The sequence below is a fragment of the Rhamphochromis longiceps genome, linkage group LG23 (genome assembly GCF_057381845.1).
Source record: "Rhamphochromis longiceps isolate RC_006_pf linkage group LG23, R_longiceps_female_GT1.1, whole genome shotgun sequence".
In the NCBI taxonomy this organism is placed as follows: domain Eukaryota; kingdom Metazoa; phylum Chordata; class Actinopteri; order Cichliformes; family Cichlidae; genus Rhamphochromis; species Rhamphochromis longiceps.
Genome location: NC_140578.1, coordinates 21,847,600 through 21,871,038, shown reverse-complemented (window position 1 = coordinate 21,871,038; position 23,439 = coordinate 21,847,600). Strand labels below are relative to the sequence as shown.

At 41.8% G+C, this 23,439-nt stretch overlaps 1 protein-coding gene across 2 annotated transcripts; it reads left to right on the top strand.

Moving 5' to 3' along the window:
• The first annotated feature begins 11,088 nt into the window (after positions 1 to 11,088).
• igfbp5a (insulin-like growth factor binding protein 5a) lies at positions 11,089 to 22,549 on the top strand. Of its 2 annotated transcripts, none has more exons than XM_085398689.1 (4): positions 11,089 to 11,937; positions 17,457 to 17,650; positions 17,938 to 18,057; positions 18,186 to 22,549. In XM_085398689.1, the coding sequence occupies exons 1-4, from the start codon at positions 11,604 to 11,606 to the stop codon at positions 18,315 to 18,317; spliced, it is 780 nt and encodes a 259-aa protein (XP_085254815.1). In that variant the 5' UTR covers positions 11,089 to 11,603; the 3' UTR covers positions 18,318 to 22,549. The 2 variants fall into 2 exon arrangements, with proteins under 2 accessions (XP_085254815.1, XP_085254814.1); XM_085398688.1 differs by having other exon boundaries at positions 17,457 to 17,686.
• The last annotated feature ends 890 nt before the right edge of the window (positions 22,550 to 23,439 follow it).

Here is a 23,439-nt window from a genome sequence, read left to right as displayed (position 1 = left end):
GCTCGTGTTACAATAGAAACAATCTTCCGCCAGATCTGAATATTCGGGTTCCATGAATTCACAAAAAAAAAAAGGCACTTGTTCTTTAAGCAGAGTCGCCAGGGCACAGGAGAACCAAAGCTTTTCCAACATCTGGATCCAATGAGCTTCCTTTGTCCCATCCACAGTTGCCAGGGCCACACAGATGTGCTGACAGGGTTTTACCCAATCTTCCATCTCACGTACTGCTTTCTATAATCCTCCCTCACCAAACCCTGCAGCCTACGGAGCTCTTTAAACGTCTCACTTGTGCTTGTTTTTCCACCTTTTGCCTTGCTCTATAGTTCTCCATGCAGATCACAGCACCCTGCCGATTATGCGGCTTACATTTCCCAAACACACTCTATATGCGCCATGTAATTTGGCATTGGCAACTGTAATTGCCGTGTCATGGGGGCAAAGAAGTGCACTGTCATCTTAACAAGTTTGTGAATCAGAGAAACCGCAGCCAGACTCATTACGGTAAAAGGCAGAAAAAAATATGGATTGGCAGAAGAATTGTTTTCCTTTTATCGTTACTGTAGGCTGTAAACAGCACTTTATGCTGTTTTTTCTTCAGTCCAGATACTGTCACCAGTGCTGCATAGCCATTGATGTGGTGTGGCTCAGGTTTTGCTGGGAATTTCATTCAGTGATGCTTGAACTTCTGTAGGTAACACTGAGCTTAATCACCGCTCAAGGTACTTGCCCATTAATTCAAAACAGCCGCTGCTAAACACTTCCTGGTCAACAGGAAGAGATGAGTAGAGACTAAATAATGTTTCATCTGTTTGTCATCAAAGAGCCATGAGGGATATTGAAGGTATAAAGTATATCTGGATTACTGTGGCATCCATCAGCTCAACCTGTACTTCATCTTCAATCCACTCAAACGCACTTGCATTTCTTGGAAATTTAGCCCTTGTGTATCTAACTCTGACTCTTTTAATTCTTCTGGGAAATGATTCTGGATTACAAGCTGCCTCAGCACATTTGCAGCTGTTTACTCGGTTTTGTCGCTTACAGTAAGCTCTGACTGTGTGGTGTGGCATGCATAAGTCATGGATATTAGTCATCTTTCAAGCCACAGTCAGCTCCATACAGATTAACACCAGCAGAAGCTTTTTAGTCTTGCATTGATTATAGATGGGTTTCATACATAGGGGATTTTCACTTAAATGCATCCAAAAAGTTTGTACCGGTATGTATATTTGTTTTACACTGCATAGTTTTCATCTTTTCATTGGTAAAGATGTTTGAACAACAACAATTAGTAATTAAATAATTAACCCTACCAATTCCTGCTGTCAGTTTCACGGATTATCGTGTGCTCCTTGTTCAGTTTCACAATTTGACTGTGAAAGTTCAAAATATTTATAAATTGTATGTTTTGGTTCAAGTTTGGCATCTTGGGTTTTTCTGAAGCCAAAAGTGACAATATTTAGTCAAGAAGCTGAGTGCTAAGTTTTTTGCTAATGCTAGCTGCCCTGGCTTTATCCACTGACTATATATGCACACAGGACAGACACATATACCTGCTAAATCCAAACAAATATTAACACACGAATGCTAGAATTGTACATGCCTAGTAGATAGCTGTCAAACAATCATGTGTTAAAGCAGCCAGCCTCCTAATGATAATACTGCAAAGTGTAGACTTAAATAAATTTAATCAAGTAAATAATATGAATAAAAATTCTCCTGAAGTTGTTTTTGAGCTAGATGGACACTAGCTATAGTGACAAAAAACAATTGTGCTGTCACATTAGATATTTTAACATGAGTAGCTAAGGACATGAGACAATAACAGATCCTCTTGTTAAAATGGCCAACTTTACAGGATTAGAAAGCATATTTAGAGATTGGTGCAAAAACTAATTTGGGCTTGCTGTGTCTCATGAGTTTTTGCTTCAGTTTTTGCTGTTTTATAAGTTTATCATTTGGCACTAATTAGTCAATATGAGTCTGTAGGTTGGATCCCTGCATCTCATCTAGCTAACCAAGTTTGCTAGTATTACCTTCTAACTCAGCATGCAACCCTTTCATCCATATACGCCATGTAAGCTAAAAACAAACATGGAAGCAGCCAAAACACCACCAAAAGTCCAAAAGCATTAGATGACAGTAAATACATCTGCCTTATTTACTGTCTATGGATTCGAGAGAAAAAATCATCCAGGTCCAATAATTTTTTAATGTTAATATGACTGTATATAACAGATGAAAGTTGCTTCCAGAGCTAGAAAAAAAAACAAAAAAAAAAACAATCTGGAATTGCCTTAAATTGGCATTTTTTCTAATGGCCAGCAGGGTGTAACTCTGATTGCAAAAAGTTCTAATCTGTGAGACTTCATTAAACACTTTCCTTAGGACTTTATGAGCTCAGCTAATAATTCCATATCATTCTGAATCCAACAAGAAGTTCATTCTTTGAATTGATGTTCTCATTTGAGTCTCAAAACAGGACAAACCAGGGGGCGAGCATGCAGTGACCTTTAGTTTCACATGTTTGTAATGTTGTGTTTCAAAACTGCTAAGCTTTAGGCTTTGCAAATAAACTTCATTGATGCTTGTATAACAACACAGAATGGCACATCTTCTTTGTACAGTCTGTGGTTAATACATTTATGTAAAAATGATTGACTTGATGTCAGTCTGTGCTTTGGCACCACAAAATATCTTACAGTGCAGACTCTGAAAGTATCACTTTCACAAAGATTCTTTGGCATATTTGTTTCTCCCTGGGGATAGAAAGAAATCAGACACTTAGCCATAGATTGTATCGCCTCTCCAAACTATTTTGTGCTGAGGTTGCTTCTTTTCTCTGCTTTTGATCATTTCCTCTCTTCAGACGTCGCTCAAGCTGGCTCAAGATCCATTGTCTAGTGCAGAACAAGTGCATGCAGTGTCTTTTAACAGATAATAAACTAGGTCAGACTATGAAAGCCAAACTGCAGACAGAAGACGAACAATGGTAAAGAAACCTTTCAAAGTTTTCGGGAATCCACAGAGATCCCTGTCATAGACTACCCCCACACCCTCTCACCCCCCCAGGTCTGCAGTGGCAAATTTTACACATTGTAGTTCAGATTTGTCCCTTTTGCTCAACAATCAGTGACAGAGCCTGTCACTGTAAACATCATCATCATTAGCAATGGCTGTTCAGCTATGACATAATTTGTCACAGTGATTTAGCATCGACGTGACAGACCTGGAAGTTAGTTTTAGTAACTGCTCTAATCTTTTTCACAAGACAACCAAACCTGATGATGTCACAGGGAAGTGACACATTTATAACAAAAACATTATTGAATGCAAAATAAATATGCTAAGCTCATTGCAAGGATGTTTTGATGCTCTAAAATCTTCTTCCATTGGGAAATAAAAGTCTGAGAAATGAAGACATAAAAAAGCAAAAGTGAGTGGTGGAGGTTCTGAGGCCCAGGCTGTAGTGGGCGGTTGTTCTGCCATGAGTTTCTTAAGAGTATGACATGTACATACATCTCTTTCTCTACTGCACACATGACCTATTTTTCTCTCTTACTGCTGCTATAGGAGTTGGATGCAAACCAGCACTGCAGAGTTGGGAGTGTCCAAGCATGTGGAGGGTGACATCATTTGGCTGGAGGTTGTGTTTTTAATGCACACTACCTTTCTGTTCCTGACTGTGATTCAAGCGAGCATCTCCTCAGGTTATGACACATTCCCTTGATTCACAGAAACTGAGACTACAAGTTTAAATCAAACAAATTATTAAAATTAGTTTCCAATGTTGGAAATTTTTTTCTCAGGGAAGTCAAAGTACTGGTGCAGTTATAGCAGCCAGTTCAGACAACAGAGCAGCAGGAAATGAATCGTTACTTCCACACAAAATGACATGATCTGGACTCACAGAGACTTGAACTAAACTAAATGCATTTGAGGTCAAATATATTTATTGCTATAGGTTGGCCTAAAATCAAAGACAAAGTAGAAATAAGGCTAAACTTCGAGTCTAGATAAAATAATGGCAACCTGGAATAATTTGCATCAGCTTATAGGGAAATAAGTTTCATTTTTTTTGTCTAGTAGCCTCTGGAAACGTGCATGGCAATACCAAACTCTATCAAAAGAGGGTCAAAGTCAACTCTTGACCTCAAAAATGACAATTCAGTGTGTTACATCATTACATCACACAATCATGTAGTTTACCCAGCTGGTTTTTGACAGCAATTTGGCCGTCCATAAACACTCATGAGAAAAAGAAAGTTTCCACAGGACTCTATGTTCTCATATAAAAACAATTCAGTAGCTTGTAGAACAACCTTGAGCAGCAATAATTTTAAACAACTTTGGTTCAATGAAGTAAGCAGGCATTCATTTATGCACAGGTTTCTTTAGGCCCTGCCAGAATATTTCAATCAGATTCAGTATGCTGTAGATTTGCTGCTGTGCTTGGGACCATTGTCCTCTTACATGACCCGGTTTAATCCAGACTTTAGCTGTCAGACAGATGGCCTCATATTTGACTTCATGATACATTGATATATAGAGGAGCTCATGGTCGACTCAATGGCTGCAAGGTGTCCAGGTCCTATGGCAGTAAAACAAGCCCAAATCATGACACCTCCACACCCCTATACACCCCTGCTTTCATTTAAAGCAGGGGTCTCAAACTCAAATGAGCCGTGGGCCACTTCTGGCACCGTCATCTCATTGTAGGGCCACTTTAGTGTCCAAATAGTACAAAAAAACAAACACGAAAACACCCACTAATATTTCCTAAAATGTGGTGTTTTTCTTTTTTTATTTAATTCGAAATATTGTGTAACAAGACAAAATTGCAAACATGAAGGCAATTTATTTCTCACTCTTAACTATCTGAAGCCAGCTCCCGTTTCTGCTCGGTACCACCTCGTACTTTTCACTTTCCTTTTTCTCCCTCCCTCACGCTCACACACACACAGCGGGAGGGGAGGTCCCACGCGTTCTCCCTGCAGCAAGAACTACACCGCCCATGAGGCTACAGTCTTAAAGGGCCATGCCTGTAACATTCTGCCGTAGTATTAAATAATTTTTTGTATAATAATTTTTAAAAAATATTTCTTCACATCAATCCGCGGGCCGCAAGTTTGAGACCCCTGATTTAAAGGATCATCAAAATGTAAGGCAATTTGGCAGTACAATATTATAGTAAAAAAATAACAAAAATTTTGTGTCTGCTGTCACTCCTGTACATCTTCTTCAGTTTGTGTTCCTTGTGTTCCCATGTTAGTGTGTGGCTTCTTGTTAACCTTGCTATTCATGCTGTTTGTACTTACCTCATTCTCCTGTCTCCTAGTCGCTTCACGGAAGCCATCTTGCAACCTCGCCATAGCCTTGCTCACCTAGACGCTGGTCTCCTTCATCCTGCTGCTGCCGGTAAAATCCTCTCAGTTACTACCACTCTCACCTGCCTGCCTACCTGTCCAACTGCTAGGAACCTTGGACTCACCCAGACCTCAGTCTCTCGCCTTCCCCTCCTGCTTCTCCACCTGCGAACGATGCCCTTGACCTGCCATAGTTTCCCCCATCAAGTTCCTGCAACAAGCCATCATAGTGTCCCATCACATGTTATTTGTCACTTCCCTCTTAGCTCTGAGTCTCATATTTGTCTTTCAAACATTTGTTTCGGTTTTTCACTATGGGGAACACTCTCTCAGCGTTGTCCTCAGAAGCCTCTATGTCATTACTCCAGCCAGCATTGGCTGGCAGTCGTAATGCTTGCGTCAGAGAGGGACCACCCTCCTCCCTATAAATGGTTGTGACGCAGCGTCACCGGTCATTCAATTTCCTCTTCTCACTTCTCAGAAACCTCATCTCTCCTGACTGTCAACGTGAGTGCTAGCTTAACTGTCCACGTGAGCAAGCTAACACCTTGGTCGCTAGCACGGCTATCGGTTTCCAGTCGCCTGCTCTTCACCACAGAGTGGAGAGTGTGTTAGCTGGCACCACACACCTAGCACAACAGCTAGCTGACCAAGCTAACTGTCTTTGCTTCACACGGTCACCAAGCCAAGTAGCACAAGCGCTAGTCACCACACTAGCTAGGTCATACTAGCTCACCATAGCTAACTGACCGATTTAAAAAAATAAAATAAAATAAAATCAGCATTAGCTGTCCAGCCATTCCAAGCTACCTACACCAAGCTTCCTTAATATGGCAGACTGCAAACCACTGCCCAGAATTTGCCCATGCAGTTACAAAATTTCAGCTTCAGATACACATGATGCTTGTGTGATGGGCCTCGGGCTGAAACACACCCATGCGGCTATTTCCACACCGGATTCATGTGAACCCGGTGTGCGAAGGCTTTACCCTGAAAAGCCTTCGTCGAAGGCTAGCCTGTCAGCCACACCAGGCACCAGCTGGGGCGAGATGGATATCGTCCTCCTGTTGGTGGACAATGCCGAGGTCAGCTGCGAAGCCTTGAGGCGAAGCTGCCTGATTCCCTCGAGGTTAATGACGAGCTACTCAGCGAATCCTCTGAGGGAGCGTCGGAACATCACGTTTCGGACAAGGATGATGACGTTTTCTTTGCCCCCTCTGCTTGGAATTCTGCGACACAAGGGGCCGATTGTGATAACCCTGGGACACAGTCCCGCAGCATGGAGCTATTTGACATTGCAAAACGAGCAGCTGAAAAGCTGGCAATCCCATGGACCATGGTGACAACGGAGACCTCCACCTCACGATACCAGGGTAAAAGGCTCCCCAAAGCAAAGTGCTTGTTACTAAGCAGGTACTGCCGCTTTTCTCCGAATGCGTGGACGAGGTCACATGCTGCTGGGCAAAGCCATTTTCGTCACCCAACCCCGTGCAGGAAGCGGCGGCGTTTGACTGCGCTGGAATATAGAAGAAGGGCCTCTACCAAATTCCCACAGTGAAGAATCTGGTGGCTTCTCATCTCCACCCAAACCAGAAACTTTCCCTGTCATCTGGTCATCTGCAGTCCTCCCTGGCTAACAAGGCATATAAATCGGTTGCCACTAGATCTGCGAAGTGTGTCAGCGATATTTATGCACTGTCAATATACAAACAGTGCACCCAATTCACGCGGGATAACTCTAGAGTCACACTCTGGCCAAATCTGGCCTTTGTGCCCAAAAATCCTTATCTCCAATGCACCCCATTTGAACTAGAAGCTTTTTTCCCCTCCTCCTTTCTCCTCCTCTGAAAAGGAGTGGCTACATACTCTCTGTCCAGTTAGGACTTTATGTACCTATATAGAGAGAACAAAGGCTTTCAGGAGGACGGATCAGCTGTTTGTTTCCTGGGCTAAACCACATGTAGCCTCTCATAGTTCATGTTTATAGTCCCTGCTCACTTCATAGCCTTAGCTCTGTTTACCTTGTGAACCTCGTCATAAATAAAGTTATTTTTTCATCACTTCCTGAGTCTCTGGTTGAATCTCTCATCCTGGGCTGCTGAGCCGTGACAAGTTTACAGCAAAGGTCTGAGAGGCAACCAGTCAACCATCTTGGAAGGAGTGCAGTTCTTCTCAGACAGATTGGGAAGATTTGCAACTAGTTGCACAATTACAAACACACTGCAGTCAGTCTGGGTCTTGCTTTTTTTGCGCTGTCATGAGTGTTTCTTTTTGCATAGTTATTTGCCTACAGAGAGTCTACAGATAGGGGTTTTCAAAGCTCAACTAAGCATATGTCAAATACTGATGGGCTGACAAGTGAGCCAGAACAGAGAAGGGAATATGCAGACCAGGTGTACCATTTACTTTGGGCACTACCTCCATCTGTCAACGGACAAAGCTCCATAACTCCACAAGGTCTACCAAAATACTGCCAATACAGAAGCATGTTCAGCTGAGCTCAACTCTGCAACATGTCTCTCTCCAGTAAACTGGTTATACTCTCATTATTTTCATGGTCTTACACTTGGTTACTCTTGTTTTAATGTCTTAACTATCTCTGAGTCTAAGTTGGACCCTGAATGTAAGCTTGTGATGTGCATTTCTGTGTAAATGGCAACAGATTAGGAATAGATTTGTGATTTTTTTCAAATTTATCACAGTTAAATGCCGTTATATCACAAACAGATTGAATGCAATTGCCAGCTTGATACCATACAATTGTAAAATGATTGACCGATAGTAAGCTGACTCTATTTTACCTCCTTTTTTCATTGATGTCTTGATGCACCAAAGTTGCTTTGAAAATGACAGCTGACCTTGATTGATTGCAGATCTGATCCTCGAATTCAAAGAGACCATTTCAAAGGGAAAGAGATTGGTAGATTATTGCACACAGTAAAATTAATTTTGGTCACACTGTGGTCTGCAGCCATGCTTTTCCCTAGCATGACTTTTCTGTTGTTTGGATAGCTGTCCACAATCTATTGGACTGCACAATACACAACTAAACAGTGCAGTATGTTTAGTGGGTCAAGCATTGAGTCCACGTGGATAAATGGTGTCTTTTTTGTTTATGTTTTTGAATTCTTTGCTCCTAAATCACCCTACCTCAAAGTTGAGAGCTGTTTACTGTAACTCTGCACCCACCAACTTACTGACCAGAAGTTATTTTGCCTGTTACAGCCACAAGTTGTTAAATTTCACTGTTTTCTGATTTCCACAATCCTGCCAGTCTCTTCCTGTGTGTGCCTGCCCTAAGAGTGCCGGTGTGGATAAAAATTTCACTAAGTCAGAACCGAGCATACCAAACTGAATTAAGACTAAAGTTGTAAGTACTAAAGCATGGCTTATCTGTGCCAATTAACCCCCACAAGCAAAGCATGTAGCTAACGGAACTTAGGCTCCTAAAGATTTGGGACTGAATCCTCAGCACATACAGCAATTTGGCCTAAACATTAACAGCACTGGAAATCTAAACCTTGCCCTTCTATGCAGAGCAGCTAAAGTCACCATCTGTGCATCACATGGCCAATATACATCAGCTGACTCAGAGCTAATTTATATAGAAAGACTAACCTTAACAGACACTGCACTCTGGTTCACAAACCCTAGATGCACTTGGACCACAAATCCTCTCCGTCTCACATCTGGAAACAAAAGAAAAAGTAGTGCAGACATATTAGCTCTGCCAATGTGTCTCTGGGTCATAAATCATCAATTTATGAATCATAGATGTGCAGCTGAGTCTGAGAGTGAGCTTTGTGAGGAAGATCTTTGCAGTTGGAACCTGCGAAGCACAGACGTGCCTTTAAAGCTTCACAATCTGAATGGTGCTCTTTCTTTCCATGTCTGCACAGGTAGACGGTGTGGGCAACACCAAGATGACTTTTCGCCACAGGTGACGCCATTCGTCACCCGATACAGCATAAAGGTCAAGGGAAAAGACAAACAGGGGGTCTGGAGACCTGAGCAGAATTTGCAGACAAAGTTTCACAAAGAGGGGTAAGGGGAGGAGGGGGAAAGAGGAAGAATAAAGGTGTTTCAAAGGGCAGTTTCAGCTAAAAACATCTGGATTAATACAGCTATGGGACACATAACCTCAGTTTAAACACTAAGATCTAACAGGATGTTAACAAAGAGGAAAAATAAAGCTAAATAATCCAGAAAGTACATGCAGTAATAAGAAGAGGAACAAGAGGAAGAACATGACCGGGGTCAGAAGCATTAAATGAATTCATCTTGGTGTGTGCAGATAATCTGTTTACTTATAACACAAACATGCTCATCATCTGAAATCCTCAGGCATATATTGCTATCTGCCAAAACATCCAGTGAATTACGACCGTTCTGCACTCCGCGAGAGCTGACTACTTATCTCACTGTGGACACTGACCTCGCTGAGACATAAAATAAGGTCACCGTGAGTGCAGCTCGCCTTGATCTGGACACTTTGCAGCACACATTGCTGGAGAATTCGTCTGTTATTGTTAAGACAGGCATCTCGCAAATATTTAAAGCTACAGTGCCTTGGCCACAAAAACAGAGGCCGACTCGATATCTGAGGGGAATTATAAATGTGTTCCCGTTTCACATGCAACTTTTGGACGAGTCTGAGTTTTCTCTGAGAATAGAAGAGTGTTTGGGATCCTTCAAAGGCCAAATTCACCAGTTTATGAAAGCAAAGCAGGTGTAAAATGCTAAAACAGAGAAATTCCTTTAGATCAGGGATGTCAAATTCATGACACACACAGCCCACTTTGATGTGGACCGGGCCAGACTGGTGAAACTACACGATAAACCTATAGAAAAGGTTACACATAAGGTTCTGGTAGATCGTTGCACAGACTGTCCTCTAATTTTAAAATTTTAGAACAGAAAGCTTTCATTAGAGAAAATGTCTTGCTTTGATGTAGTGTGGGTGGCAGTCGGGTCAGAGCTGTTGTTGACCCAACGTTTTGAGTATGGACTTTTTGTCAGTGTTTAGTTTTCCCGTGTATGTTTCCTGTTTTATTGTGATAGTCTTCTGTCACATATCCATTATGTGTAGTTTACTTCCTCCATTTTATTAGTTAGAGTTATTCCTGCCTGTTTCCTCTCCTTCCACTATCCTGTCTATTTAAGCCCTCAGTTTGTCTCTGTCATGTCATCGTCATCATCTCCTCCTGTGTGTACACGCATTTGCCTTCATGCCAAGGAGCTCGAGCAACAAAACTGTGCATATTCCAAGATGGCCTGCTGAGTCCTGCTTTTGGATCCTATCTCTCTGTTTTCCACACACTTGACCGTGACTGAAAATAGAGTTAAAAGTTCAAAATGGGTCCACTAAACCTGTCAAGTCTTTGCCAGGCTGCTTCAGGCCCCCAGGCCTTATGTTTAACACCTCTGCTTTAGATTTTAAACGGACTTATTCATTTTTTCAAACTGACCATACCTAAATGGCAACTGTGCAGTGAGAAAGATAAGGTCTCATTCAATCGCCTACGGGAGCATCGTCTAGTGTCTGGCAGATCTGGAGACATGCCAGCACCCGCCCTGTGAAATCAGCATCTCAGCGCACGGACTTGACAAGTGCGCCTCCCTCTGATTCCCCCCCCCCCCCCCCCCCCCCCCCCTTCCTCCTCCCCTCCACGCGTTGTTTGACATGCCCGTCGTTACAGGCTTCGCCTCTGGCAGTTTCTTTTTTAAAAGGCAAGCTCAAAGCCGCAGATTATACATTCTGCTCGCAATCTGCGCGGGCGAAGTAACCTACAGTGAGAGAGAGACACACACACAGAGAGAGAGAGAGAGAGAGAGAGAGAGAGAGAGAGAATCAGCGGGCTTTCTTTTTTTCCTTTTTTTATTTGAAGAGGAGCAGCCTGCGCGTAAACGGAACCGGGCATCACTTAAGGGAGATTTACGTGGTGTCTGGATAATTTCATTTGTTTGTTTGGCTCTTTTTTCAACTCTTGGTAACTCTGCGGGGTTTTAAGGAGGACGGCAGAGTGAGAGAGCACGCGAGTATCGGATACGCTGCCACTCACAAGTGAGCGCGCAGAGGCACCTGTGGATGCGACTCGCACCCGCCTGATGTTCGGACTGAGACCAGAGACATAGAAAGGATTCTCCGCAACGCTTAGCTGATACTCCTCTCCACCGACTCGTCACCACTCCACTCCATTCCAATCCACGCAGTTTCACTCCAGACCCGCACCCACCATGCCTATGCGCCTCTCCCTCCTGCTGGTTCCGCTGCTGACCATCGCCGGCTGCGACTCGTCCTACGTGCCGTGCGAGCCATGCGATCAGAAGGTGCTGTCCATGTGCCCGCCGGTGCCTGTGGGCTGTCAGCCGGTGAAGGAGCCCGGCTGCGGGTGCTGCATGACTTGCGCGCTCGAAGAGGGCCAGCCGTGCGGTGTGTACACAGGGCCATGCACGCGCGGGCTCCGCTGCCTGCCCAAGAACGGAGAGGAGAAGCCGCTGCACGCGCTCCTGCACGGCCGCGGGGTGTGCAGGAACGAGAAGTTGTACAAACTGCTGCATCCGTCAAAAGGTAGGCTTGTGAAGGGTTACCTGTGAAGGGAACATGGAGAGGCGGTTACTCTTAGTGCTGTGTGTGTTAGTTTAAAGATAAAGGGACAAATGGGAAATGTGGGTTACGCAGCAGTAACACTTCCATGTTCTCCGTGACAGCTCTGATAGTGTCATCGCGCGAATTCCTGCTTCACCCAAAGATCTGACGGTGCAAAGAAATAGTAAACAGCTGGAGAGAGATGTTACTCCTCCCTTGTCAGTGCAGGAATTTTGATGAAGCCCACAAGAGATGCACAAACTCCCTTTCAGAGAGCGAGAAGGATGAATAATCTCACTGCGCTTTCCGCTCTCCTGCAACTTTGTTTCTACTCAGTTTGCTTCTGAGGGGTTGATGGGAGTCTCCTCAGCACTTGAGCTGACCCCCGTGAACTCTTTGAGCAGTTGGTGTGTCCCGTGGTGATCAACTATAGGGCCCTTGTGGGTCTGCAAGTCTTAAATCAGCGGCGTCCCGTTTCTCCTCCCCTCCCTCTTCCAGTCAGACGAAATAAAAAGGGAGAAGATTACAGGTGGTTCTCAGCGGGGCTCCTCTGTGGCTCCAGCAGAGCTGCCTTAGCTTGCACTCACTGTCTTCAAGGTGTGAAATCATGTTTTGCCCACATACCTTCCTCTATGGTTACCTGTCTCTTTTTTTTTTTTTTTTGTCTTTAGACCTTTCTTCCTTTCTTTTGTCAGTTCGTCTACCACCTGTGCCTTTTCTCACACACTTGACCCACCTTTGTTTTTGTCCCAACACACAGCCTTCTCCTCCTCTTTCCCTGCCTGGCTGCTGTCCCTCTACATCTTTTCCAACCTATTCTTCTTCTTCTCCTTCTCTCCGCCACCTCATTCACTATCCCACCATCTCCACGATTCACCGTTTCCATTCTATCTCTTGCTCCGTTTTTCCTGCAGAGTTTCAATGGAAACATAAATATTCCTACTCTGTTTTAAACGCCAGCGGGCTGAGCAAGGAAAAAAAAAAAGAACTTGAACTATTTTCTTGCTCTGTGATATTGGCATAAAGTCCAGTAACAAGAGGTGGAAAATGGGAAAAGAGCGTGAATCAAAATCTTACTTTTGAACTGAAGGTCAGCTTTGATCCTCAGCCAGAAATGTGTTATTTGCTGTTGTGCAGTATGATATACGATCGATACCAAGCAAAGACTGGGCCAATATTGCTGATACTAATACCGATACATTTAATTTGTAATAGCAGCTTATGTAGAAGAGTGCATTGAGAGAGAGAGCTGTGATTTTTACTTCCCACAATAAAACACACCTTTCAGCTTTTTATGTATCTTGATACTGTTTTTTTTTTTAAATCTAAATCTGCCTGTTATTTTAAATGTGTCATAAGCTATAAATAAAATACATGTGACATTTGTCAATAATTAATTTAATACAATTCAGTGAAAGACATACTGAAGATAGAGGATAGAAGCAAAGCATCGATCCTATCACTAGTATCAATCCAATACCAATACCAGCGTTGGTATCGATACTATGGATATCTGGATTGATCCGTTCACCTTTACTTATTTGCTCCCTCTCGTCAGTCTTTGTTAGTCCCGTCCTGATCTCCTCTTCTTCACGTCTATACACAGTCTTCTCCCTCCACTCCCTCCCCCTCTCTCCGGCTCGGCGCTGCAGGCAGGCCCCGGCTGTGCAGTGATTCAGCAGAATGCAGGCTGAGCGTGGGTTTCTGATCCCCCGTCTGTCTGTCCGGCAGTCAGCTTCATCATGAACTCCCCATCTCCTGCTGGGCGTTCTGTTGACACATAAATTAAACAAAAAAACCCACATGCACACCCATGAGCACATGCCCCATAGAGTAAAAACGCTTTGCAGACACCTGACAACCCTGGGCTGTGGATATGCGTACATATATGCATTCATAATAGGCATGTACAGCTATATTAATGCACAAGTGTTCGTGTGTGCAGTCTGACCATATTTTCCATATTTGCTGTTTGTCAGAGAGCAGAAAACCTGTGACATAAGCTGGCATTTAAGTTGTAACAACAGCTAAAAATAGGTAGAATCTAGTTTTTACATTTGAAAGGATGTCTAACAGTAACATCTGGACAGATGTGGCAAGGGAGAATACATGGAAAGATTAGATAGATGAAGATGAAGAAAATATTTTTTTAAGTCATTAATTCCTGCAGGGAGCTGCATAGCTCTCCAGGATCACGAAGAGGAAAAGAGGCAGGAAGAAAGGGGAAAAAAGTGAAAGATGTGATCAGTCAGCACACGTCAGATTAGACAAGCTTGGGGATTAGCAAGTGAAGACTTGATTGGACATACTGGCGCTGAGCTGCCTCAGATTTCCCTGGGGAAAGAGAGAGAAAAAAAACATTGTCAGCAGGAAACTAGGGGGAATCTCTTTTTTCCAAGAACCTGTCATTAAGGGGAATGGATGGATGACATCATCATCATGAGCTTCATCATCGTCAGTCATCGAGGTTTTAAGCATCATTTGCAACTACACAGTGACCTCAGTTCACCACGCAGTTAGCTTAGTAGCTTAGCGACCATGTCACTGGCAGAACTACAGAGGTTTATATGTGGAGTTTTCAATCTGCCAAAACGAAAGCGGAAACAAGTGCGTGACACAGCAGTGGAAATGGGCCAACGAGGGCTTAGGACACATGCAAAGTTAATGCATGTTTCAGGATAGAAACCCGATGAAATATCAGTTTATAGTGCTGTTTGGGGGGGAAAATAGCCACAGTCACTCACTCTGGCCTCAGTGCAGTCACTGCGGCTGAGGGTGGGGACAAGGGAGAGGGGCGAGTGCTGAGGTTTGTGCGACTCCCCAAAATTTAGCACAGAGCAGTGTTTTTGCACAGATGAAAGATACTTGTACATGAAGCTTTCTGTGGGGGGTTGGTACCCAAAATGGGTTGCGGCTGTTTTTTGGTGGCTTGCCACATGACAAGGGTAATAGCATGTTTTCATGGCCATGGGTGCCAGGGTGAGACTAAATATCTCATTTAGGTCACTTGCTATAAAAGTTTTAAAACCCCTGGTCTACATATACCCCAAACTGGCAGCCTGACTTGCCATAAATGTAGCTTATGTTGTCCCGTATGTCAACACATCCAATCTGAATCTGGCTTGTAGCCACTAACTGTGCTAAATAAGCATTTAGCTGGGGCAAGTGAAATCATCACGTTGTGTTGTGACATTTCCAAATTGGAAACTGCTGCCTTGTGCCCTCTTGAGCTTTTTAATTTGGCAGTTCAAGAAGTTGCAAATCCAGGTTGGAAGTCATGGTGCTCTTAATTTTGACCCATCATGTCGAGCCATGTTCACACAGGACTAATATTACAGCTGTTGACTTGTTGGAATGATTGCTACTGCTGTTTTTGTTTTGTTTTTCATCTTTAACGTGTAAGCATCCAGTGGAAATGGCCCACCATTACTGACTGCAGATGAAATGTTGAACAGTAGTCCTGTGTGACTCAAATTTTTGCAGTAAAGGAAGCCATGTTTAACAGAGACATGCTTTACAGTTGTTGGGCTGCAAATCTGTTTGTTTGGTTCCCAAACTGTGGGGTGTAGAGTAGGGCTGCACGATTAATCGTTAGAAAATCGCGATCTCAATTCATATTTATGTGCGATCTCATTTCCAAATGACAATGATTTAAAAAAAAAAAAAAAAAGACGACGACGATTGTACCGCATTTTGATCCGGGACGTAATCTGCATGAAAACAAGTGCTCACTCTTCCTGCTCAACAAATGACAAGGGCGGAGCCTTATACCACGTGATACAGAAGCTGGCTGCTAAAATTGGCAGAGACATTACGGAGGCTATTACTTATCACCTGACCAAAGATATGGCTCCCATCAACACTGTGCAAAACGAGGGATTTAGGAAAATGATCAACACCCTAGACAAACGCTACACAGTGCCATCCCGCAACTATTTTTCTATTGTTGCACTACCTGCTCTATACACGCAGTGTCGAGCAACGGTGGAGACAGAATTTCAAGCAGTACAACATTTTGCGGCAACAACAAAATGTGAGACATTTGTTGTTTTTATGTTTATTTATTGTTTTTATGTTCAGTCTCAACTGTTACGAAGTTAGCGAATACGAATAAGCGCAATAAATATTTATATTGGAAAAGAAAATCGTGAGAGAATCGTGATCTCAATTCTAAGCAAAAAAATCGTGATTCTCATTTTATGCAAAATCGTGCAGCCCTAGTGTAAAGGATCAGCATTAAAAAGATTTAGTTAAACTTTTTGTTATTGAAAGCATCATGCTGGCATTTATTTGACACTTACTGACATTTATAACAGCTGATAAAATTAAAAATTAAAATGTAAAGAAGAAACACGAGAATTGCCATTCAACCACTTCATAAGTCACTTTCCACTGACTGTGTACTGTTTTTCAGGTTAGCTAACACCTCATCTATTCATACCAATAAATCATAAAAAGACTTTTTATTTTGAGTGCATAAATGTGTTCATACTCAAGGGTTCAATGAGTAACCAAATGATTAATGTCTGCTCATGGTGAAAAATTTGAACATCAAGAGCAAACACAAATGATTAATGCTTGCTAGGTTTCTGACACAGGCAGATATGTTACATGTGTAAGAACATTGTTTGATGTTTGTGATATATATTCACTCTTTGCCAATCTAACTATATCTGTATTTATAAAAGTAGATTGATGAAAGTAAAGAAAAGATGGAAGAAATACCCTTCAACTATGTTATGAGTGTTGATGTTGTGCAGTGTGTCCACCAGAGGGCACTATGCAACTTCCCGATTGGCATAACGTGTTTTTGAAACACACAACCAGCTGATCTGAGTAGAACAAAGTCTAAAAACAGTCATCCTCAACTTGCCATGATAAGATTATTTTTAAACTACATTGTGTCATTATCTTATTAATGACTCACTTAGCATTTCTATAGGGAAATTGTGCATGCTTTCTGTACCTGAAAGAAAAAAATATTGGCCGACATATAGGATATTTACATCACCAAATATTGATATTGTTACCTGTCTTAAAATCCTGTATACTGGTGGGACTCTACCAGTTACTATACTAAAAGTGATTTGGGAAACTCAGAACTTTTTTCAGCTCCTAAAGCAGGACATGCCAGAAAAAGATTGAGTATTTCTGCTTTATTAGCCCTTGGAGAAACACGTATCTGTACATGCCCAAGCATGGTGCAATACACTTTTTGGTTCAGTGCAAAAACTGTTAGTTTTATTGTGCTAAATTACATTCTTCAGTGTTATGTTGTTGGCAGTAATAATGCTCCAACAGACTCTGAAATCCAGCAACAACAGGTTTTTAAGGCTTTCGAAATTTTCCAAAAATAGCAAATGTTTTATACCAAAGGAACACATGGGGCCATAGCCGCAATGCATTTTGGTGTAAATAACACTTTTTTTCCCCAGAAAACTAATACCTATGGGCCGACTAAAACGATCTACCTCTTTTGTGTCTTGTTGCCTCCCAAATAGGTGGACAGCCTCATGATGACATGCTACGTGTCCCAGTCCCACCACAAACAAAGGTGCCCTTATATGGAGATCACATTAGCAGTCGCAAGGCCCAGGCCATGAAGCAGGCCAAGGACCGTAAGAAGCAGCTGGCCAAGCTTGGGCCTGCCAGCAACTTGGCTCCACTCAGCATAGATAAACTGGATCCTCATTTTGTAAGTGATGTAGAGATTACAAAGATGCATACCAAGGTAAATAAAATTAGAAAAAAAAAAAAAAAACACTGACTGTTGGTTTTTTGCAAGATTTTGAGCAATTTTTTATTTTTAGTTTTTTTTCCCTCTGAATGAACAAACTTTGGCTCTACAAAATCAGATATTGCATACCACTGCATGTGGCTTCTTAAATTTTCCAGATAATTTTTAACCAGAATTGAAATATTTTGCATGTATATGCATTGTAATCAAGCAGACATTTAGATTTATGTTCTGTGTGACTCTAGGGCCCCTGCAGAAGAAAACTAGATAATCTCATCCAGGCCATGAAGGACACGTCTCAGGTCTTTGCTCTCTCACTGTATGTTCCCAACTGTGACAAGAAGGGCTTCTTCAAGCGCAAACAGGTACAAATGTATCAAAAAGTTAGAGTGCACTGCTACTTTGATATCTGACAGTCTAACAAAGTCAAAATGCCACAACAAATGATTGGAAAACAAGTTCTTTATTCCAGTCTTGCTTTCTTTACCCACAGTGCAAGCCATCTCGCGGTCGCAAAAGGGGGATCTGCTGGTGCGTAGACCGGTTTGGCGTCAAGATCCCCGGCATCAACTACGCTGGAGGAGAACTGCAGTGCAAAGATCTCGACAACAACAGCAATGAATGAGGGCAAACCGGTTGTACTCATTGAGCCCTATTTTTTTTTCGTAAAGCCTGCCAATCAAGCTAGCACACTTTATGACTGACAATCAGGAAAATATGGCACAAATGGTTTTATACTGTATATGTTCAGGTGTGATGGATTCTATCATCTTTAATTTTTTATTTTTTTTATTTTTTTTTTTTGTAATTTTGTAAAGGGAGCCAAATCAAAAAGCTTGCTTAAGTGAATCTGCACATGTAAAGCTCTATTCTGGCTTCCCACTGACTGTGTACTATTTTTGAGGTTAGCTAACACCTCATCTCTTCATAACCATAGATCATATAGAAACAGTATGTTGTGTGCTACGACTATTATAGAATTTATTCAAAAAAAAGACAAGACATATTTTAAATGTGGCTAAATATCAATATTTTTTTATATCTATATATTTGCAATGGTGATGATAAATATGCTAGGTGGCTAAGTGGGAATATCGTCTAGTACTCACTGTGTCACAAATCAAGTACTTCCATAACTTCCATTGTTATTTTGAGTGCTAAATTAAGGGTTCTATAAGTACCCAATGGTTAATGTCTGATCATGCTTAAAAATTTGAGCATACAGGGGGAAATACAAATAACTAATGCTAGTTAGGTTGCTAACACAGGTAATTTTTTTGCTTTTTTTTCAGGTACTAATTTATATGAGCTATTTGCCTATCCGGTCGTTAAGTCTGACGTCACTAGCCGTGTCTGGGCCTAAACTCCGCTGCAGGTCCATATATCAAACGATCACTATGGCATTACTGAGAGTTGAAAAACTGTCTAAAGTCTTTCATCTTTAATAAAATGATCAGCGTTCTGCTCTACCAGGTGTAACAATTCAGTTTAACATCCAGGCATCCATGAAAACGGAATTTATGACATTTAACGGAGTTAGAAGTTAGCAGGAAGTTAGCTTGCTAGCTTCGATCTAAATACAATGTAGCATGTCCTGACTGCGGGGTTTTGGAAACAAATTAAAACGTACAGCTCTGTTATCACTTCCAACATAAATGAAGACAGAAAACTAAACAGCAGTGACGTTTGTAGGGTTACTGAAGTTTGGCTAGCTGGTATATAATGATGTGCTACGTGACCGCTAGCGACATAGCTATGTTAGCATAATATAAACAAGCTAACTTTTTTTCCACTCGATAAAAGTTAATGTGAGTCTTCTCGGTGGAAAGGAACAAATATAATCGCATGGCAGGATGCTGTAAAAGGACTTCAGCCAGGAGAACAACTGGGATAATCCATCAACAATACAAGGTTAGTCATTCATATATTGCTGCATTGGCTGGGCTGTAGTTACATCCTAAGGTTTTAAAAACTGAGCGTAAATAAATGATTAGCGGTAATAAAAGCCGAGGGAGGTCAACAGTGATCACTGACTGTTTTAGGAGCTTTTTGAGATTAAATAGAAGAAAATACACAACATTAAACATGTTAAAAACACAAAAGCCATATTAAACGCAGACTACTTTAGGCCCGGAAGTAGGATTCGTCACGTCATCACTTAATGACCGGATAAAATCAAAATTTATGGCATAAAAATACATTTAAATTTAAATAGGTGAAGCAGAGATGGGAGAATCTGAATGTAAAGAAAATATCACCCTATACGTTGGCCAAATATTGGTATGGAGATCAGTCTTAAGACTCTTATATCCGCCACGCACTAATTTATCTGCATTTAATGTAGAAGAATATCTTCAGTGTTGAAAAATTTATTATTTTGTGGTCTAATGACTGATAACTTGTACATTTTCACAAATTCTACACTGTGTAAATGAATGCAGAGTGTAAGTGCAGATAATGTACAACATGGAAGTGTCTTAAAGGATGTATACACATTGTGACACAGTGACTAAGTTGGCTGTAGGTGTCCACTGTCACTTAAAAGGTGACAGTGGTTGATTCTGTTCATCTGGACGTAGCGTTTTCAGTGGGAGAAACGTTTCATCACTTCCAAGTAACTTCTTCAGTCTACTGGTACTTGTTAGGCATTTTTGTAGCTCAAAATAAGCTAACAGCGACTTTTTTCATTATAGTCATGCAGCTAATTTTATCAGAATCAGAATCAGAATCAGAATACTTTATTGATCCCTGGGGGAAATTATTTTTTGTTACAGTGCTCCATTTTAAACCAACATTAAGACAAGACAGACAATACGCTAACTAAGAATAGTACAATATATACATATATATACATACATACATACATAAGTCACTTATAAATAAATATTTGGAAAAGAAACATGTGTAGCTGTAGCAGCAAACAGTGTGTTAAGTGGATGCGTTGTACAGGGAGATGGCCACAGGCAGGAATGATTTCCTGTGTCGTTCAGTGGTGCTTTTCAGTAATCTCAGTCTCTCACTGAACGAGCTCCTGTGACTGACCAACATGTCATGGAGTGGGTGGGAGGTGTTATCCAACATTGTCTTTATCTTGGACAGCATCCGCCTCTCCGACACCACCTTGAGGGAGTCCAGCTCCATCCCCACAACATTGCTGGCCTTACGGATCAGTTTATTAAGTCTGTTAGCATCTGCGACCCTCAGCCTGCTCCCCCAGCATGCAACAGCATAGAGGATCGCACTGGCCACCACAGACTCATAGAAAATCCTCAGCATATGATCAACATAGATTCAGAAATGAAAAGGTTTGCTATGAGAAGCTGACAAGCATTAATGAAGTTTGGCATTTTAGTAACACAGCACATTTATTTGGCTGAGACAATGAAAGTTATATGAGAAGATTAGTAGCATAGACTCGGATCATTGTTTTGTATATGATGCTAGAGGTAGCAGCTGGTTAGCTTGGCGGATCGAAAAAAGAAAAAAAAAGGAAGTAAACCTGTGTCTCCAACACTTTCTAATTAAACAAGTTATGTTTGTTGATTGCTTAATTTGTACAAAAACAAGGGTTTGCAATTTAGCAGAGGTAGGTTATGTGCCAGATTGTTATTGCGCTGGGACTAGTAATTTCCTCATCTCAACTGGTTGTCTCAAGCTAAGAAAAAGAAACCTATAAAATTCCATCCTAGTCAGCTAAGTCTATCTTTTTTTTTGTCCTCCAGTGCACTTGGACTAAACTTATTTGTGGCTGGTGCTATTCTCAGCCGAGCTTTGTATGCTTGTGAAACAGGATGTTCCAAGCAGGTTGCATTTTTGATAAATAAGCCCTTATGAGGAAGGACATTAGGTCCTGCCATCTTAACCCGTGAGTTTTCTTATTGTCAGATTTATGCACATTCTTAATTTTCTGTTATTGATGTTGGTGTAAGCTGAGACAGACCCATAGAACTTTCACTTTCCAGACAGCTGTTTCCACTGTTTGTAAATGTATGTATAAAGTATGTGTGCATGTTCCTGAGTGTGACTGTACGTGTGTGTGTATGTGTGTGTGTGCTAAGCGTACCATACCCTTGTAGTTCTCAGCTTCTCAAAAGCTCTGATTTCAGTTCACATGAGCAGTCTGCTCAAACTACTGTCTGCCAGACTCGGTGCTGTGCATTTCCCTTCACAGCTCGCACACAAATCATATGCAAAGGCCCCGCATTGATTATTTTTTCCATGTGAAGGGTCTTCACTGCCACCACACAGGCAAATGTGCTGGCCAATGGTGACTTGCTCTCAGGGTTCATCGAGTACTTCATTTTGCGAAGAGCAAGGTCGCTGAGTTTTTATGTAAATTCAAGTGCCTTCTGCCCCACGCCAGTTTGAATTTTGATTTGCATGTGGCTCCACAGAGCTGTTGGATGAGGGACAGATCAAGCCCAAAAGAGGAAAACAATTTTAGGTGTGGATGTGGTTTTCACTCTTCAGTCGGTTGCTGACAAAGACTATCGTGATCTTCCAGTCAAAGTGCTGCTATGACGACAGAGGAAAAGATTTATTCTATTGTCAAGCATTTGCCTAATTTGCTGTTTATTTTGTTGTGTAATCCTAATATTCAGTCAATGAAATATAGAAATGTCTCCTCGCTTTATCACGATGGTTGGGGAACACTGACAGCGGCACATCAGCCTGTTTTTCTCAGTGCAAGCCTCTGTCATGCTGTTGATTCAGGCACACGTGTAAACACAACAACACAGTAACACTCTGAACACTTTAATGTGAACATTATGGTGAAATATTTATCAGGTGTGTAATTGATGTACTCGTTTTTTTGTTTTTTGTAAAGGCTAATCACTATTTAAATAAAGTTCATGTACTCACAAAAACTGTACGTCTGCACTTTTGTCACGAGTATTTAATGAGGGGCCTCCATGGTTAACATGTTGAGTCAGTAGTTGTGTGTTTCGCGATTTGCTATCTCTGTGACCTTGATGCTGTTAAAGACAGCCCGTGAGTCTTCACGCAGGTGGCTTCCATCTGCTGTCAAAGCAGAACGGCTCTCTGTGACATCACTGAGTGGTTTTGGCTGCTATCTGTTGCAGCGAGAGCACTTATGAGATGACAAAGAGAAGTTAGCTTGTCTTCATCGGCTCTCTGCGAGATCTAGAATTCTGAGACCCTGAACAATTATTCTCTGTCATGTCTTAAAGACCTCACGCTAACATTTTATCCCAATAAAGTACTTCACTCTTAGACTGCAGGCTTACTCGTGGTTCCAAAAGTAGGATGGGAGTTTAAGACTTCAGCTATTAGGCCCCTCTCCTGTCAGGAGACAGACACCCTCTCTACTTTTAAGATTAAGCTTAAAACTTTCCTTTTTGATCAATCATATAGTTAGGGCTGGATCACATAACCCTAAGCCAACCTTTCGTTATTTTTTCTTTTTGGCAGCTAGAGGACCTCACATGATGCCATTAGGACCCTTTCTTCACTCCCCTGTCTTTCACTCCCCATTCATCTTATTACCTTCATTCCCCAACCACTCAGAGTGAACGCCTGCCTGTCCTAACATTTCTTCTTCCTACACTCTGTTGTTGGATGAACACAATTTAATCATGGCACCTTTTTCCACGTGATTTAACCAAGTACAATAACCCATTTTTGACCATGTCAAACCAACACATTTGGCATTTGGTGGTTTAATGTAACCAGATTACGTATCAACGTAGTATACTTACATTGACTTGAAGTGATTTATTGAAGTA

Coding starts and splice junctions, on each gene's coding strand:
- igfbp5a (XM_085398688.1), top strand. CDS start 11,604: ATGCCTATGCGCCTCTCCCTCCTGCTGGTTCCGCTGCTGACCATCGCC. Junction 11,938..17,456: donor ACTGCTGCATCCGTCAAAAG/GTAGGCTTGTGA, acceptor CCTCCCAAATAG/GTGGACAGCCTCATGATGAC. Junction 18,058..18,185: donor GCTTCTTCAAGCGCAAACAG/GTACAAATGTAT, acceptor CTTTACCCACAG/TGCAAGCCATCTCGCGGTCG.